The sequence below is a fragment of the Oryctolagus cuniculus genome, chromosome 3, assembly GCF_964237555.1.
Source record: "Oryctolagus cuniculus chromosome 3, mOryCun1.1, whole genome shotgun sequence".
Classification (NCBI taxonomy): Eukaryota; Metazoa; Chordata; class Mammalia; order Lagomorpha; family Leporidae; genus Oryctolagus; species Oryctolagus cuniculus.
The window spans coordinates 124,904,580-124,924,684 of record NC_091434.1 but is presented as its reverse complement, the minus strand read 5'-3'; the positions used below and the strand labels follow the sequence as shown (position 1 = coordinate 124,924,684).

Here is a 20,105-nt window from a genome sequence, read left to right as displayed (position 1 = left end):
GAAAGAATAAGGGATCCGGAAGGATCCTTGCCTCTCAACAAGTGGCACTCCTTGGAGCCCCCATCCCCAGGAAAGTGCTCCCTCTCATTGGCTTTAAACCAATAAACTAGATCCTGTGGTTCTGTCTTGATGACTTTGCATTGTGAAAAGTGCCTGAAGCTATTCAAGAGCTAGTTACACTATTTGTTAATGATCTCAGAAAGTGGTTTAGGAAATCATCTTTAATTGACTGTCATTTGTATTTTCCTTTATGGAAGTGCTTGCAGCCAGCAGCAACTGCTTTCCTTTTTGTACTTGGAAGGCTGCAAGGGTCTGAGAGGCCCTGGGAAACCACGTGGACCCAGGAGGGGGTGGTAACAGACTCACCAACTTATACCTTTCACAGCTTTGAACTTTAGAAATCGCTGTTTTGATCTCCAAATACAAGGTCTTTGAATGCTCCTTAAGCACAGAATATAGAGATAGAAGCAGAGGCCGTGTATGAAGTGCACTGTGGCTCAGCTCCCCGTCATGTGTCATGTGGAGGTCCTTGAGCTGTGGAACATACACCACACACCCCACTCCCTGGAATGGCATCTTTGGAAAAGCTATCACTGAAGTGCTTCTTCCAAATTATTTTCATCAGGGACATTAACACAAAATGGTGAATTTAAATAAATCATGATTTTAAATCCTTAAACACCAGAGTAATGCTTCACATTCCAAATTGTGCAGCAAATATTGTCTGCTACTTATCTGCTATGTGCATACCTGTCCCCACCCCAGCACAGACATGGACCCCATTCTCATTTCTATCCCTTCACTTTGGCATGCTCTTTCCTCTAATAATTCCCTGGTTTTTGCTTTTCCTCATAGCTAATTAAAAGAATTTATATTTATTTATTTATTTAGGAGGTAGGTAGATGAGAGAGAAAGACACACACACACACACACACACACACAGATAGAGACACATAGAGAGAGCTTCTATCAGTGACTGCAGTGGATGATCTGGTGGCTGGAAACTCAATTCAGGTCTTTCATGTTAGTGGCAGGAACCCAACTACTTGACTCATCACACCTGCTGCCTCTCCAGGTCCTGGTTAACAGAAAGCTTGAATTAAGGGATGGAGACAGGGGTTGAACCAGTCCTGGTATGTGGGATGCAAGCATTTTCACTGGCATTGTAACTGAGACGCTAAATGTCCACTCTCACTCTCACACCTCTAATTTTTATGTCCCCAGTTCAGCATTTATCTCCTTGGCAAGCCTTTTTTGGTTTCCCAGTTTTCAGTCCTGGGTATATTCCCTTGAGACGTTTCTCTTCACTGTAGGTAACAGTCTGCCTATTGTTCTGAGTCTTGTGCTAGGTTGTGGGTATCCTGGGAGACAGCCCATGTCTTTCTCTTCTAGTCACTGCTCATGACATTGTCTCTGGCCCCTAATGGGTGTTGAACTTCAGTGTGCTTCATGTTGATGGAGGGCCTGCTCTGGTTGAGCCTTTCACAGGGCACCACAGAGAGGCAAGAAAGTGAGCACAGGCTCCTTGTTAGAGAGAAGTAGTAGCTCTCAGCGGCATTTCAGCCAACCACAAATCACAACCCAATCTTTCTGTAAATTTGCATTGCCTTATACTGTCAGCATCTGTGGTCATCTAAACATTAAAAGGGTGTTCCAACATACACATGCAACTAAAATTAGTTCCAAATATTATAAAATTTTAAGTGTCATGATCAAAAGCATCTACATTCAAAAGCAATTGGATCATAAAAAATGAGCATAAAATGTACAAAGCTGCCTCATTCTGAATTCTTTAAAGACTAATTACAATGTTAAGTCTTAATGACTATTGCCTTCAAACCCCATAAATCATACCCAAATAAGAGGGGAGAGTTTTTTTTTAAAATGGAAGTGAACTCTAATTGGGTCTCAGAAGAAGGGAGAACAGATCTTTAGTAGCTCAATGAAATCTCTCAGCACATAAAGCACCAGCCAGCCTCTCCCATGGAGTTTGGTGGGCTGCAGCTTTTATACCAGCTATAAAGACTGAATTTAGAGACAGGTCCACACTGAGAAACTTCTTTGATCTCATCTGTACGTTGTATCAAGTGAAAAATAAAAATTAAAGAAATTCCTAATGCCATAATTCAAGGTATTTTTACTTATTGAAATAAAAGTTGCTGTTTCATGATGTCAGCAATAAGGAAATGGGTCAGAACAAAGTGCCAAGGGAAGCAATTGGTCTGCCTTCATTCCCAGTAATGGGACTCTTTTCTGTGCAAATGCCTTTGGAGTTAAAGGTAAGACAGGTTGTGGGATATTGTGCAAACGTAAACAGCAGCCCTGAAATAGAAGAAGATAATTGTTCCTTATTAAAGTGCTTAGAATGGGGCTGAATAAAGTAAACCGGAACCCATCACCTTAAAGGCTGGAGAATTTGGTACCTGTTTATTACTTCCTCTGAGAGTTTTCAAGGTTGTTTTTGAATAAGAAATGAATTGAGCCCTAGAAAACCATCATAGCTGAGTGGATCTGGGAATGCTTACCACATTGCAGTTACTGACTCATGAAAAATTCTCAAAGAGCTGCGAATATTTTCTTTAGGATAGCTGATTCTTTTCGGTTCTAATCTGTCCTCACCTTGCCCAAGATAGAAGCCACAGAGAACAATCATTGTGTTTATCTTTACCATGGAAAGTGACTTTATCTTGCACTGACTTTGCAATTTCTTTAAAGCATGTTTCTTTTTTTAAAATTTAAGGAGCTTAAAAATACTAGACTTTTTTTAAGAAATTGTAGTTATGTCAATGTATTTGACATGCGTATTTGAATAAAATGAGTGGATATAGTCAGTGTTTAATGTGATGATTCAATAGAAGTGTTTCTAGAATAATGATGATCACAATCAAATTAATTAATAAATCTATCACCACTATACCCTACATTAGATGGCCAGAATGTGCTCCTCTTCTAACGAGGAGTTTGCGCCATTAACCAACATCATCCCATTTTCTTCATCGTCAGTCCCTGGTAATCATCCTCTACTCTGTGTTAAGAGTCCTGTTTTTTGGGGATTCAACAAGTGAGATCATCTGATATTTGTCTTTCTATATCTGGCTTTTTTTTTTCACATAGCATAGTGAAAAATCATTTTTGTTGTGCATATGGAAGGATTTTCTTCTTCTTTTAGGGGTCAGTAACTTGTAGTTAGATATACGGATAGATAAATTGATACCCAGATGGATATGGGTGTGTATACACACATATATCATTATTTATCCATCCCTCAGTGGATACTATATTGCTTCCATATCTTGACTAATGTGAATAATACTAAAATGAACACTGAAGAGTACATATCTGTTTAAGATAATGATTTTGTTTCCTTTCAATATATACCCAGAACTGAGATTACTGGAACATATGCTAGTTCTATTTTTATTTTTTTTAGGATGCTTTGTACGGCTGTCCATAATAGCCCTACCAATCTATATTCCCACCAACATTTTCCTTTTTTTCCCTTTAGCTTTTTAAAAACTTTTTTGTTTTATTTTATTTTCATCTATTTGAAAGGTAGAATTAGAGTGGGATAACACACAAGAGGGAGATCTCCCATTTGCTGGTTCGCCCCCAAAATGCCAGGCCCCAGCCAGGAGCCTGGAACTTCATCTGAGTATCCCACACAGATGACAGGGGTCCAAGCACTTGAGTCAGAATCTGCTGGTACCTTAAATGCATTATCAATAAGCTGGATTGACACTATGACAAAGGAGGCAGGCATCCAAACTGGTGGCTTAACCTGCTGTACCACAAGCTCCACTCTTACTCCTTTTCTTTTTGTGCTAACAGTCATTAGACAGGTGAAATCTCACTGGTTTTGATTTGTGTTTCTCTGATGAGTAGCAATAATGAATGCCTTTTCATATACCTACTGGTCATCTACACATTTTCTTTGGAAAGATTAAAGTCCTTTGCCCATTTTTAAATCAGGTCTTTTGTTTTTATTTGCTACTGAGTTGTGTGAAGTCTTCAGATATTTTGAATTAATTTTTTATAAAATAGATAGCTCAAATATTTTTTCCAATTCTGTAAGTTGCTTTTTCATTTTGTTGAATACTTTCTTTGTTATGAGGATGGTTTTGAGTTTGAGGGGTTGGCATTGTGGTGCAATGGGTAAAACCACCACCTGGAATGCTGAGGTCCCATAGGCACTGGTTTGTGTCCTGCTGCTACACTTCCAATCCAGTTCCCTGCATAATGGCCTGGGAAAAGCAGTGGAAGATGACCCAAGAGTATGAGCCCCTAATACCCACATGGGAGATCCAGAAGAAGCTCCTGGCTTCTGTCTTCAGCCTGGCCCAGCCCTGGCCACTCTGGCCATTTAGCAAGTGAACCAGCAGATGGAAGATTTCTCCCCTACCCCCACCCCGTTATGTGTGTGTGTGTGTATGTGTGTGTGTGTGTGTTTCTCTCTGTAACTCTGGCTTTCAAATAAATCAGCAAAAATCTTTAGAAAAGTACAAAAATGGGCTGGTGTTCTGACAGCAGGTAAAGCTGCCACCTGTGACACCAGCATCACATGTTGGTGCCAGTTCAAATCTTGGTAGCCCCATTTCTGATTTAGCTCCCTGCTAATGGCCTGGAAAGCAGCAGAGATTGTCCAAGTGATTGGGCCCCTGGCACCCACATTGTAGACTGGGTGGAGTTCCAGGTTCCTGGCTTCAGGCTCGTGCAAACCTAGCCCAGCCCTGGCTGTTGCAGCCAGGAAGCAGATGAAAGGTCTTCTCTCTCTGTTTCTCCTTCTCTTTCTGTAGCTTTCTTAAATAAATAAAAAAATCTTTAAAAAAAGAGAAGGTTTTTAGTTTGATAGGGTCCTGTTTATCTATTTTTTGTTTTTGTATCCGTGCTTTTCTGGAATTGTATCTAAAAAATTGTTACTGAGATCAGTGTCAAGAAGTATTTTCCCATGTGTCTTCTGTTAGTAGTTTTACAGTTTTACATCTTACACTTAAGTGTTTAATCCTTTTCAATTTAATTTTTATAATGATGTAAGATAAGGATCCAATTTTGCATGTGCATATTCAATTTATCCAACATTATTTATTGAAGAGATTGTCCTTTTGTCCTTGTGTATTCCTGGTACCCTTGACCATTTATGTAGGGATTTTTATGTCTGGGTTCTCCAATGCTATTCCAATGGTCTATGTATCTGTTTTTATGTCAGTACCATATTGTTTTGATTAGTATATTTTGTAAAATATAAAGTTGTCATTTCTCCTATTATTTTGAAAAATTGTTATTGGAATTTTGATACAGATTTTATTGCATCTATGAATCTTTGGACTTTTTTTAACAATTTATAAATTTATTTATTTGAAAGGTAGAGTTATAGAGAGAGAGAAGGAGAGAGCTAGAGAGAGAGAGAGAGAGAGAGAGAGAGAGATTCCATCTGCTGGTTCACTTCCCAAATTGCTCCAACTGCCAGGGCTGTGCCAGGTGAATGACAGAAACTAGGGGCTTCTTCTGGGTGTCCCACGTGGATGTAGGTGCCCAAGGACTTGGGCCATCTTCTGTTGCTTTCCCAGGTGCACCAGCAGGGAGGTGGATCAGAAGTGGAGCAGCTGGGACTTGAACTAGCACCATATAGGATGTTGGCATTGGAGGCTGTGGCTTAACCAGCCCTGAATTTCTTTGGATTTTAAACACACTGTTAACAATTTTTAAACAGTATGTCCAGTCAAATACATGAACATGAGATATCTTTGCATTTTTTGTGTCTTTCATTAATATCTCATTATGTTCAGCATTCAGTTGTGCAAGTGATAATTTGAGAACAAGCCTTGAATAATGGAGTCCAACTTTCTTAGTTTCTGTCTTTCTGAATTCTTTTTTATTCAAATATTTATTCACTTATTGAAAGAGTGACATAGAAGCAGAAACAGAGAAAGACATCCTCCATCTGCTGGTTCACTCTCCAGCAGGCCGCATCAGCTAAGGCTAGGCCACACTGAAGCCAGGAGCCAGTCACTCTATTCAGGTATCCCACTTGGGTGACAGGGGCCCAAGCACTTGGACCATGATCTGCTATTTTCCCAAACACATTAGCAGAGAAATGAATCAGATGCAGAGCGTCAGGTACCCAAACTGGCCCTCTGGTATGTGAGGCTGGTGTCACAGGAAGTGACTCAGCCTGCTGTGCCACAACACTACCCCTCTTTCTGGATTCTATGTGAGATCATTTCAAGTCTTTGTCTAAATATTGGTTTTTTCAATGCTTTTTCATTGTATGGTAGATGCTAAAGAAGGGATCCCAAATATGAACCCAAAACTTTAATGGGATTTAGGGCAAAATCAAATTAGATAAAAGAGCTGGACGCCATGGCTGATGTTGAAATGTCCAACCAGGTGAACTAAATTTTCCCTCCTTATAAAATTAACATAAAATAGTTCTGTGTGTGTAATATATTTTGAGGACTCGCTCATGAAGTTTGAGAAAAGCATTTAAGAGAGTCCCTGGAACAAAATAGCTGAACACTGGTATTTTATACTTTTGAATACAACAGTAACAATAGTTTGTCAGGTTACCTTCCCATCCCACCACCCCCAAATTCATGTATCCTGGAACATTCAAGTTTACCTTATTTGGAAATAAACCTTGACAGATGCAAAGAGCTAAACTGAGGTCATACTGGATTAGAGTAGCCCATAAATCCAAGGCTAAAGTCTTTTAAAAGAGAAAGAGATGTAGATACAGAGACATAGAGACACAGAGAGACACACAATGAGAAGAAAGATTGTGACATGGGGATAGAGGCAGATATGGAATTACTCAACTGCACACCAAGGGTCACTAAGGATTGTCAGGTGCTGGGAAGAGACAAGGGGCAATTTTGCCTTTGAGCATTTAGAGGAAGAATAGACCTGCTAAATTTAATTTCAAAAACATTACTTTTCAATTTATAGCCTCCAGTAGCTCTGTTGGTACATCAGCTCTGGGAAACCAGAGATGGTCTATGGAAGAGAATGCTGGATGAGATGATCAAAGCAATGAGTGCTTACAGAGAAGAGAAGTCCACCACTGAGCCCTAGGATTTCAAGGCTGAGGGCATGAAGAAATGGAGAAACCAGCAAAGGAAAGGGAGCAATAACCAGTGAATTAGGGAGTGAACTTGGAGAGAAATGTTCTGAAAGTGAATGATTTTATAGAGTGGTTGTGCCAATTGCTAATGGAGATCTTGATTAGCAAAATGGATTTAGCAACAAATAAGTCATTGTTGACCTTACAATAAAAGTTTTGGTGGAGGCCCAGGGGTGATATCTGACTGGAGAGAATTTTAGAGTAAATAAGAGATAGAAGAGTTGGTGACAGGAAATGTGCATAATGCCTCAGAAGTTTTATTGTGGACCAGAAGAGAAAAGAGAAATGTGGTCATTGGCAAGGGTAAGAAAGTTAAAGAGGTTCCTTTGCTTTCATTAATGTATGAAAAATGCTAATGAAAATGATGTAGTGGAGAGAACAAAATAAAAATAAATAGAAATAAGAGAGGGGCTGGCGCTGTGGCGCAGCGAGTTAAAGCCCTGGCCTGAAGCGCTGGCATCCCATTTGGGTGCCAGTTCTAGTCCCAGCTGCTCCACTTCCAATCCAGCTCTCTGCTATGGCCTGGGAAAGCAGTGGAGGATGGCCCAAGTCCTTGGGCCCCTGCACCCATGTGGGAGACCTGGAGGAAGCTCCTGGCTCCTGGCTTCGGATCGGCGTAACTCTGGCAGTTGCAGACAACTGGGGAGTGAAACATTGGATGGAATCCCTCTCTCTCTGTCTTTTCCTCTCTGTGTAACTCTGTCTTTCAAATAAATAAAATAAATCTTAAAAAAAGAAATAAGTGAAGAGAAGGTGTTGCCTGAGTGATGTTTCTGATTAGGTGAGAAGGATGAGAATGAATAAGTTGGCATTACACAGAGCACAGATACTTCATCTAAATTATTTGTAAGAAAGAATGTATAGGCTCAGAAATTGACAGGTCAGCAAATATGGAGGCAGGAGGTTGTAGTTCTTTTCTGATTGATTCTCTTTTCTTAGAAAAGCAGAGAAAGCGGAAGGAGAAGAAGAATCAGAGAGCTGAGAAAGGAAAGGCCGTACTGGGTTATCCAAGCCAATAGGTGAATAGACATAGGAAATGTGTTGAGATTGAGAGGACATGGGGAAAACCCATGTGGAGTTGGCATGCATGCATCTAAAGTAGTTTACAAGCAGGATGCATGATTTGTGTTTTTTCCTGTCAGATAAACCATGAAGGATTAGAATAAGCAGTTATGGTTCTGCTAAGCAAGTAGCCACACTCAGCAAGCCAAGAATGGTAAAGGGACTTGAGACTGCATGAGAGAGTGGTTGTAGTGATGGAGCAGGCAATGTGAGCTGAGTAAGAACTGAGAGAACATGAAGAGATTGAAGAACACTGCATATTTGGTGAGGTTAATCCTTACATTAACAATTGGGAGACACTGGGCATTTGAGGAACCAGGGACTGAGACATTGGAATGCTTGTAACTAGAGTTACAGAGGAGCTACAACAATGAGTAATGTCAGATATTGGAGCTTCATATTGACTCCCTGATGCACTAATCAAATGTGACTGGGGGTTGAAAAATAGCTATTTGGAGATATTGACAAGGGTGTCCATGGATAAGAAAAGCATCACTGTTTGGATATGAATGAGGAGGGTTCTGGCAAAGATCTATAAGAGGAGCATTTCAGATAGAGAGAACGGCAGGTGCAAAAACTCTCTGAGGTTGCAGTCAGCAGATAACATTAGGGGAATATAAAGGAGATTAGTCATAGTTGCAGCTCTGTGGGTGAGGGAAAGTGTGGGATGCAATGAGTGCACAGAAGTACAGGGAAGATCATACAGATTCTTACAGGATGTGTCAAAGAATTTAGATTTTATTCTTACATGCTTTAGAGAGCCATTAAAACAGTTTAATCAGTGGTATCCGATTTATACTTTTAAGTTCTTATTTTCACTGCTATATCCAGAATGAATAAGAATGGGGAAAGATGACTTAAGAATGGGAATGGAAGGGTTGGCATTGTGGTGTAGTGGGTTAATGCCCTGGTCTGAAGTGCTGGCATCCCATATGGTTGCTGGTTCAAGACCCAGCTGCTCCACTTCTGATCCAGCTCTCTGCTATGGGCTGGTAAAGCAGTAGAATATGGCCCAAGTCCTTGGGCCCCTTCACCCACATGGGGGACCTGGGAGAAGCTCCTGGCTCCTGGCTTCGGATTGGCACAACTCCAGCCGTTGCAGCCAATTAGGGAGTGAACCATTGGATGGAAGACCTCTCTCTCTCTCTCTCTCTGCCTCTCCCCTCTCTGTGTAACTCTGCCTTTCAAATAAACAAATAAATCTCTTTTTTAAAAAAAAAAGAATGAAAATGGAGAACCAAACTCAGAATGCATTAATGGGCTGCATTAGGGTGTGGTTGCAGAGCTGGAAAGTGGTGGAGATGCAAGGTCTATTTTTAGAGACCAGAGGGCTGTAGATAACATGAATCTTGGTTCTGTAGGCTGTTATTTTACCAGCTATGCCATGATGCCAACCAACCCCAGAGAATAACCTTCTTAAGATATCATTTTGTGCAGACATTTTCATGCATTTTCTTAGATTTTTTTTTTTCATTTTATTTGAAAGCAGAGAGACAGACAAAGAGAGACAGAAGACAGAAAAAAAGATTCTCCATCTGCTAATTCACTCTCTAAATCCCTGCCGCAAGCCAGGAGCTCAGTCTAGGTCACCCACATGAGTAGCAGGAATCCATGTATTTGAGTCATCACTTGTTGCCTCCCAGGATGTGCATTAACAGGAAGCTGGAATTAGAAGCAGAGACAGGCCTTGAATGGAAGCACTCTGATAAAAGATGCAGACATTGAAAATGGAATTTTACCCACTGTGCCAAATACCTACCCCCACACATATGTTTAAGGCTCCATGCAGGATCCCTGTTTACATAAACTCAAATTCATTGGCATTCAAATATGAGCCTTCCTCATATGACCTTTCTTTTTGCCACTCCTTTGTTATCATTTTCGGTTGACACATAATAATTGTATGTATATATGGAGTACAGTCTTTCCATGCCTGAATAAATTGTGCAATGATCAAATGAGGGCAATGGGGCCAACACTGTGGGAAAGAGGGTGAGGCTGCTGCCTGCAGTGCTAGCATCCCATGTGGGTGCTAGTTTGTGTTCTGACTGCTCCACTTCCAAACTAGCTCTCTGTTAAGGCCTGGGAGGGTGGTGGAGGATGGCCCAGGTCCTTGGGCCACTGAACCTGCATGGGAGACACAGAGGAGTCTCCTGGCTCATGGCTTCAAATCAGCCCAGCTTCTACCATTGTGGCCATTTGGGGAGTGAGCTAGCAGATGGAGGACTTTCTCTCTCCCTCTCTCTCTCTCTCTCTGTCGCTCCCCCTCTTCGTGGAGGAACGACACAGGACCCTGCGTTGTTCTTTCGTCTGCTCGGCCCTCCCCGGGTTTGCTGCTGGTCCTTCCCGGGTTGGCTACCGACCCTTCCACCTCCGTGGAAGGGCGGTTCCCCCTGCCACATTCCCCACTTCCGCGGGGGAGTGGCACACCGGCGGCCGGCTCTCTCGGGGGCTGCACAGGTGTTCCTTCAGATAGATGTTCCCCTTAGATGTTCCTCGTGCATGTTGTCTCTCTCCTCCTTTATAGTCCTCTTCCGTCAATCCCAACTCTGCTACCCACACGCCGAGTACGCTGCTCTCCTCCAATCAGGAGCAGGTCCTGCAGCTTGTCAAGTTGGTGAGAGGCAGCTGGGTAGAAGCTGTTGCCTCCTCTCCCAGCGCCATATTGTGGGAGAGCAGATGCATAGAATAAGTCTTAATTCCAGTAACTTAGTCTAGTCCGAGTTGCTCCCAGTTGCTCCCCACACTCTCTGACTCTGCTTCTCTGGAACTCCGCCTTTCAAATAGATAGATGAATCTTAAAAAGAAAGAAAGAAAAAAACAGGGCAATTAGCATACCCATTGCCTTAAAAGTTTACCTTTTCTTTATAAATATTCTCTCTTCTAGCTGTCTTGAGATATGCCATCATGTATGATTGGTAACTATATTCATTCTACTGTTCAACAGGATGTTAGAACTTATGCCTCCTATCTAACTATTGGATTATAGCTGTTAACCCAGTCTCCCCACCTTCCCTCCTGCTGACGCTCCACAACCTCTGGTCACCTCTATGCTACCCTCAACTTTTTTGAGATCAATCATTTCAGACTCCATATGTACACGAGATAATGCAGTAATTGTCTTCCTATTCTTGATTTATTTCTTTTTGCAAAATGTCCTCCAGCTTTATCTATGTTGTGCAAACAATAGCATTTTATCATTCTCCTTGGATGAACAGTATTGCATCATGTGAATATACTACTTCTTCATTATTAATTTGTCTGTTGATGGCTATTTAGGTTGATCCTATATCTTTGCTATTGTGAATAACGATGCAGGAAATATGGGAGTGCGGGGTCTCTTCAAACATACCAATGTTATTTCCTTTGGATGTACCTAGTAACGGGTCATAAAATAGTTCTAATTTTAATTTTTCAGGAATATACATATTGTTTTACAAGGTGGTTTTTCTGATTTACCATTCTACCAACAATGTTTAAGACTTTCTGCTTCTCTTAGAGTTCCTTGCCAATATATGCATCTGCCACATTTTTGCTTTTTGTAAATAATCATCCTAACTAGAGTGAGGTGATTTTGATTTGCCTTTCTCTGTTGCTTAGTGATGCTGAGTGTTTTTTTTTTTTTCAAAGATTTATTTATTTATTTGAAAGGCAGAGTTGTAGAGAGGCAGAGGCAGAGACAGAGAGGTTTTCCATCCACTGGTTCACTCCCCAAATGGCCGCAATGGCTGAGGCTGAGCTGATCCGAAACCAGGAGCCTGGAGCTTCTTCCAGGTCTCCCATTTGAGTGCAGGGGCCCAAGAACTTGAACCATCTTCCAGTGCTTTCCCAGGCCATAGCAGAGAACTGGATTGGGAGTGGAGTAGCTGGGACTGTAACTGGCACCCAATGGGATGCCAGTACTGCAGGTGGCAGCTTTACCTGCTAAGCTACAACACAGGCCTCTGTTGAGTGTTTTTTCACAAATCTCTTTGCATTCAGATGTCCTCTCATAATAAATATTTATTCAAATCTTAAGCCAGTTTTTAGATTTATCCATTTGAAAGGCAGGGACAGACAGAGAGGAGAGCTTTAATCCACTAGCTCATTTCCCAAATGCTTGCAATAGCTGGGGCTGGGCTAGGGCCAAACTTGGTAGCCAGGAAGAAAATACTGGCTTCCTCTGGATGTTAGGAATCCAATTACTTGAACCATCACCACTGCCTCCCAGGATCAGCATTAACAGAAAGCTGGAGTCAGGTGCCAGAGGCAGGTATTTATCCCAGGCACTTCCATGAGAGTCACAGGAATCTTAACTCCTGTCCATAACTGCCAGGCCAAACATCTACCTCGCACATTTTTCATATTGGACTATTTGGGCTTTTTTCCTCTTGGATCGTGTGAGTTCCTTATACATTCTAGTATTAGCTTCTTGTCAAATGTGTAGTTTTAAAACATTCTCCCAGGGCCGGCGCTGTGGTGCAGCAGGTTAAAGCCCTGGCCTGAAGCATTGGCATCCCATATGTGCGCCAGTTCTAGTCCTGGCTGCTCCTCTTCCAATCCAGCTCTCTGCTATGGCCTGGGAAAGCAGTAGAAGATGGCCCAAGACCTTGGGCCCCTGCACCCACGTGGGAGACCGGGAGGAAGCTCCTGGCTCCTGGCTTCAGATGGGTGCAGCTCCGGCCATTTTGGCCACCTGGGGAGTGAACCAGAGGATGGAAGTCCTCTCTCTCTGTCTCTACCTCTCTCTGTAACTCTGTCTTTGAAATAAATAAAATAAATCATTTAAAAAAATAAAAAAATTCTCCCATTTATTAGGTCATCTCTTTGCTCTCCTGTTTCATGTGTGGAAGATTTTGTTTAAGGCAGTTCTATTTGTCCTTATATGCTTTTGTGGCCATATCCAGAGAAGTTTTTGGCCAGACCCAGGTCAGTATCCTCATACTTTTTTTTTCTGGTAAGTTCACAATTTATAGTCCTACATTTTAGATCTTCAATCTATCTTGAGTCTATTTTTGTACATGGTGAGATATAAGGTTCCAGTTTTCATTCTTCTCTGTGAATATATACATCCAGTACCATTTATTGAAGAGACTTTCTTTTCTCCATTTTGTGTTCTTGAAATTTTGGGAAAATTTAGTTGGCTCTTCTGGCATTGTGGCACAGTGGGTTAAACTTTCACTTGCAACCCTGGCACCCCAATGAGTGCCAGTTTGAGTCCTGGCTGCTTTACTTCTGATCCAGCTCCTGCTAATGCACCTGGGAAGGCACTGGAGGATGGATGGCCTTAGTGCCTGGACCCCTGTACCCATGTGGGAGACATGGATAAAGCTCCTGGCTCCTGGCTTTAGCCTGGCCCTGCTCCAGCTGTTGCAGTCATTTGGAGAGTAAGCCAGCAGATGGAAGATTCTCTCTCTCTGTGTTTGTGTAACTCTGCCTTTCAAATAAACAAATAAATCTCTTAAAAATTAGTTGGCTATAAATGTGTGGATATATTTCTAGGCTTTCTATTCTGTTCCGTTGGTGTGTGAGTCTGTTTTTATGCTAAGACAAACCTCTTTCAGCTTTGTAGTATGTTTTGAGGTCAGGCAATGTGCAGTATTCAGCCTTGTTTTTTACCTAGTGTTTCTTTGACTATCTGAGGTCTTTGTGGTTCAAGTTTCCACATGAGGAGTTCAGTTGAGTGGAAGTCTACAGAAGTTCTTTTCAGCTCCATTGGCCTACTGTTCTGCTTTGCTGTGGGGAAATCCAATGCGTTGCTCTCCTTGTGTCCCTACGGTTACATAAGTGTTCCATTTTTCCTTCTACTTCTTTCAGTAACTCTCTCTCTCTCTCTGAAAACCTTTTTATGATGGTCTCAGCCATTGTAGCTGCTGATTTTTCTCTGAATTCACAAATTGTCCATCCTGTACTATCAAAGCACACCTTCCTCTGTGCTCCCATCCACCTGCTTGTCCATTCACAAATCCTTCAATCCTACCACACATCTCTTTGGAGGCAGCCTGGAATAGTGGAAAAAAGAGGCTTTATACACTTTAACTTTATGTACTCAATGGGTCTGAATCCCCTTCCATTCCCAATATTTTTATTTTACTTGAAGAGTTTCTTAACTTTTCTGGAATTCTATTTCTCAAGCTGAGGGTTTTGAAAACTTTTATTTATTTGTAGTAAAGAGAGAGGGGGGATATAGATGCACAAACATAGAAGAGGGAGGGAGGGAGAGGAGGAAGGAAGGAAGGATGGAGAGAGGGAAACAAGCTTTTAAAAGCAGCTAAATATAACTTGGGTGTTCCAACATTAATGGGACCCTTTAAAACTTCTATGGGGTACTTGTTGGTGACCAAAGTTAGAAACCCAGCTTGGTTCTCTGAGGTGGGTAACAGGGACTTAAGCATGTGAGGCATCACCGCCTCCTCCCAGAGGGTTCATTAACAGAAACTTGGCATCATTAACTGGAGCCAGGAATCAAACCCAGTTACTCTGAAATTAGATGAGTTGTCTCAATCACTGCATAAAATGCTACTCTGTAACCTAAGGATTTGATTGAAAAATATATTTAAGACTATATTAAATATCTAAAAATATTAGGCACATCATAGCAAGAAGCATGAAAGGTGTTTTTGTCTCCTTCAACCAGATTATAAACTCCTCAAATAAAGAACTGATAAATTGTTGCTATTTTTTCTCTAGAGTCTTACACACAGTAAGCCTTGAATAAATGTTAGTTTATAATTTTGGTGAAGTGGTGATAACATTCTCCAGAGTGGCTATTTTATTCAACAAATGTCTTCTGGAGACTTCCGATAGCAGGCCATGAGCGAGTGTCTGCAGACAAAAAGATTAATAAGCAATGTTTCTTCCTAGGGGAGCTTAAATTCAAGAGGAGGAGAAAGATAAAAGAGTCAGGATAAATTGAGGCTGATATTAAAATAAGTGCAATATTAGTAAGGATGCTTCTCAACTTAAAACAAGGCAATGTTCCAATGAACAGATCCTGCATCACAAATGCATTTAACATACCTCACCTACCAAACACTTTGGCTCAACAATGTGACACACTACAGAGTGTGCACAGTTTCCCATCGTAATCTTGGCCCTGACTGGGAACTGCAGCTCATTGCTGCTGCACAGAATCACGACAGGAACCTAGAAAGTTCAGAGTTCCAAATGAAAGGTTTGGTTTGTACAGAATGCATTACCCTCCACACCATTGTGATATTAAAACTCAGAGGTCAAGGATGGTATAGTGGAAGGAAAGGTGATATCACCATTAGGGGTAAACGGACACTCTGACCACATGAATTACTGAGTATATACAGTGCAGGCTGCAGTTCACAGATCAGTGTAGAGGACAGACACTACAATGTGGTGTGTGTTAGGATAAAGGTAATGGCATGATCTGTAGGAGCAAAGGAGGGCCACCTTGGAGAAGCCTGGAATGGCTTCCTGGAAGAGGAGAACTTACACTGAGTTCCGAAGGATGGATGGGAGCAAAGTTAAGAAGTCAGGTTATCATGGAACAGCCTGCTGCACAGAGATGGTCACTAGGGGCCATTGTGTTCTATGGGAAACCCATGCTTTTCTGAACCAGGTAGATTTAGTTTCTAAATACGGCACTGTCACTTTACTGACAAAGAGCAATGTCATGCTACTCACCTCCAAGTAGCTCTGTTTTCTCTTCTATAAAATGGAGAAAATTAGAAGAAGAAAGAATTCCGGGTGAAAGTACAGAGATGAGTAGCAACTCAGTCATGGTGAAATGTGTGTTGATGAAAGGGATGAAACTCTTCAGAAAGCAAGGAGTCCCATTCTAGGGATCTTGACTTCTCCTCTGTGAAGGGGGTCCTTATTCTTATGTTTAAATACTTTGTTTACTATGTGGATTTTTCCAGTTTTAAGTGTACTGGTAGTACTTGCTTAGTTCTAAAAGTAATGACACAGATTTTGCCTGAAGACAAGTTTTTAAAAGCAGCTAAATATAACTTGGGTGTTCCAACATTAATGGGACCCTTTAAAACTTCTACGGGGTACTTGTTGGTGACCAAAAATCATTCTATTATAAATATGTATATTCTAGAAGCATTTTGATAAAGCGGACCTATCTGAGGCTCAAGTCAGTTTTATTTACTTATTTTTTGTTTTTTACTTGAGAAACAAAGAGATAACACAGACAGAAAGACATGGAGAGAGTTTCCATCTGCTGGTTTATTCATCAAGAGCTGGGCCAGGACTACAGACAGGAATTGGAAACTCAATCTGGATCTCCCACATTGGTGGCAGAAACCAAAGTACTTGAGTGATCATCTGCTACCTTCAAGGGTAGGAACTTGGAGTTAGGACCAGAGTCAAGAACCAAACCCAGGGACTCAAATGTCAGATTTGGTCTTCTTAACTGTTAGGCTAATCCCCTGCTCCCACATTTATTTTTAATTTCCATATGTGAACATCTTATCTCTGTCTATACAGACATTCAAAATGATATGTACCCTTATGATGTTGCAACATTGATATATACTAACCGCAAGGATAGTTAAGATTAAATAGATGAGAAATGCATTACAGTGCTTTAGAGAAATCATCATGCACTCCTGGCCTGGGGAGTCAGTCCTTTTTTCAGTTTGTGAGATTTATAGACAGTACTTTCCCTCCAACAGTTCACTGCCTTTGGGACTACACATTTGTGGTGGTTGTCATTGTGGCAAAACTTACAGAAGAGAGTGGGGTGCATGCAGGGAACCTCAGCCAGGAGGTTTAAGTGCAAAGATGAAGCACGGAGGGGAAGCAGAGGAGGCCCGAGGGACAGATGATGAGCTCTGAGTGCCAGCGGAGAATCAGCTGAGTCTCACCTCTGGAGAGGAGCTGATGCCTCATCTATCCACACAGCTGAAAAAGGTGCTGGGATATTTAGTTAAGGAACCTTCAGGCCTGACTACAAACAATTTTCCATCATATACCCATGCTTCCAGGCAGACTACAGTCATTTGTTATGGTGTCAAACTTATTTCGAAAAGTCTGGATTTTCTTCTCCCAGCAATCATGTGGAAATGAGAGATTCCAGGATATCATGTTGGGGTACATTGAGAGGCAATGATTTCCTCAAAAGTTCTAAGAAGATGAGAGAAATATTTATATGGTACCAGAAGACCCAGAGGAGGTGTTTTAAGATGATCTGAAATGTTCAGGAAGCTTTAAAGTGTGTCAAAGGACAGGACCTCTGTTGCAACTTTTGGTGCCTAAGAGAGGTGTTAGTAAAGATGTATAAATGCAAGCAATGTCTATCATGAAAAAACACATAAAGATTATGTACAAGTGTGAATTTCCCAATCAGTGAGATGATGAGAGAGCCCAAACTCCCTTAAGGAATAAGACATTTATCACTATGCCTGATACCTAATTTTCATACACTGATTTGCTCTATTGGGTTAGAAGGAGCCAGGAAACCAAGATGAGCTACAGAGAGCTGCTCTTAATGACTGACTGTCAAGTAATGGCCTCATAAGTATCAAATTATTTTTTCCTATTCTGCTTTAGATTATTGTGCAATCTTATTTCACATGGATGTATTCCAAAATGCCCTAAGTAGCAATTTATTTTTAAAACTGTCTCAAAAGATTATCTTTTGGTAAGGACCAACAGCAGCAGTGATGGACGTGTTGGTTACTCCCAAACCTCTTGCCTTCCTAACACTGGGGGCCGAGCAAAAAAGGGCAGCCTGAGGAATTTCAGAGAGGTGTTTCTGAAAGATAAGAGACATTGAGGGGCTGGCACCCTGGCTCTCTTGGTTAATCCTCCACCTGTGGCGCTGGCATCCCCTATGGAGGCTGGGTTCTAGTCCCGGTTGCTCATCTTCCAGTCCAGCTCTCTGCTGTGGTCAGGGATAGCAGTGGAGGATGGCCCAAGTACTTGGGTCCCTGCACTCGCATGGGATACCAGGAGGAAGCACCTGGCTCCTGGCTTCAGATCGACACAGCGCCATTTGGGGAGTGAACCAACGGAAGGAAGACCTCTCTCTCTCTCTCTCTCTCTCTGTCTATAAAAAAAAAAAAAGAGAAACATTGAGAGGATGGGAGAGAGACAGCTTAGTGCCTTGCCCTGCATTTCAGTGAATGTTCTTTACCCCTGTGGCCACAAGTTAACAACACCCTCCCTCAATAACAATGTTTCCCACATATGTCCTGGAAAGAATGCATGGCATTTGGTTGGTATGGACTCCAATGACACCAGAAGAGGTGACCACCATGAGTGGAGAATAAGACACACAGTGTCCCTTTGGACTGCTGGACTCAACACCTTCATCCAGGAATGTAGGACCTATTTAGCTGGGAAAAGTGCCTGAGGGAGATTAACCACCCCATCAATGGCTCTACACTATAAGGCAATTCTCCAACATGGGGAGGTTTCCCCAATTTTTAAAAGTATGATCCACAGTACAGCACCTACTTTGTGACCTAACATTCTCTCTGTCTCTCTGTATCTCTCTCTCTCTCTCTCTCTCTCTCTCTCTCACAGAGACACACACACATGCACACACAACACTTCTGGTTAATGTCTCTTGGGATTCTCATATTTCCTTTTCAATTCTGTTTCATTTTGTAAGAAGTGCTGATTGAGACCTAGTAAATTGATTTCCTGACCTCCAATGGATAGTGAAGGACTATCCTAAAAACACTTTTCTAGTGAAATTTGAATGTCCCACCAGGCCACTGTGGGTTAAAGTGGGTTGCTGAGCCTTAACCACAAGACAATGCAATCAGCAGCATTAGACTCACTGGGTAAAGATGGGAGCCAGTTCTCTCCATCCTATAAGTCTAAGAGGAATTAGAAGATTAGGCAGAAAGAGGGATGGGAAGTGTGGGGAATTGAAGAGAGAGTTGAGATAATCTTACCTCTATCTTACTAATCTTTTAGCAACTCAATTACAAAACAGGTTTTTGGTTGTCTTATTTTCCAAAGTGGCATTCTGGTTTCTGATCTCTCTCTCTCTCTCTCTCTCTCACACACACACACACACATACACACACACAAACACATTCACACACTCACTCTCTTTTTGTAGCAATGCTGTAATTTTCTGTTTGGACCCTGATGAGCTTACATAATTCATATTAAAAATGTGAATGATAAAAGATTGAGGAATGGGTCCTTGGTATACAGTAGCAATCAATTAAAAGACAATCTGATCACACTTTTGTATTTTATGGGGACTATTTTTAATATTAGTTTCTACTATTTTTCTTTCAAGGAAGTTTACAGGTTCGCTATCAGCTAAGCAAGGAAGATACCCACGTATTCACCATTGACGTAGAAAACTTTGCTAACAGAAGGATGCACCACTTGAAGATAAACCGAGAAGGGAGAGAGCTTACCATTCAGGTACCTCACTTCCCTTCTTCCCACTCAGCCATGGGGCCTTGGTTGATCAGTCAATGTTTTAAGAGCTTCTACCCAAAGCCAAAGCAATAACCAAGTGCTGGGGATATAGTCAGAAACCACACATGAACCAACCTTGGGAGAACTGGAATACAGATGGCCAAGATGTGCTCCTTCTTCCCACCAGCAGACACAGTACCTGTGACTTTGTTAGAAATGTAAATACTTGGAGCTTACATCACATATACTTAATCAGAAAAAGGTGGGGGAAGGGAAGCAACAGGTGCTTGAAGTATCTGGTTACATTAACATCCCCCAAACTGGATTATGGACAATGATACACGCAGGTAAAATGGAAGTCACAATAGGCTGTGGCAAGGGCAATGGAGAAAGTGTGCCCAGGTGACAGGGAGCATTGAGGAGGGCACAAGTCTCATGTGGGCACCAGTACTTAAGACTGGAAGTTAAGAATAAACTGAGTCCGAAGTTACATAAGAGGTAGCGAGGTGAAGGGAGAGGAGAGAGCTCAGGGAGGCGGTCCATTTGAGTGCAGGTGGAACTGTCTGGAAGAGCATGT

The 20,105-nt window shown here is 41.7% G+C and overlaps 1 protein-coding gene across 1 annotated transcript in view; it reads left to right on the top strand.

Moving 5' to 3' along the window:
- CNTNAP5 (contactin associated protein family member 5) overlaps positions 1-20,105 on the top strand; it is a 985,000-nt gene that overhangs the window by 894,504 nt on the left and 70,391 nt on the right. The window contains exon 20 of the mRNA XM_051848810.2: positions 19,401-19,531. Coding sequence (XP_051704770.2) covers positions 19,401-19,531 — 131 coding nt within the window. The remainder of the gene's footprint in view (positions 1-19,400; positions 19,532-20,105) is intronic.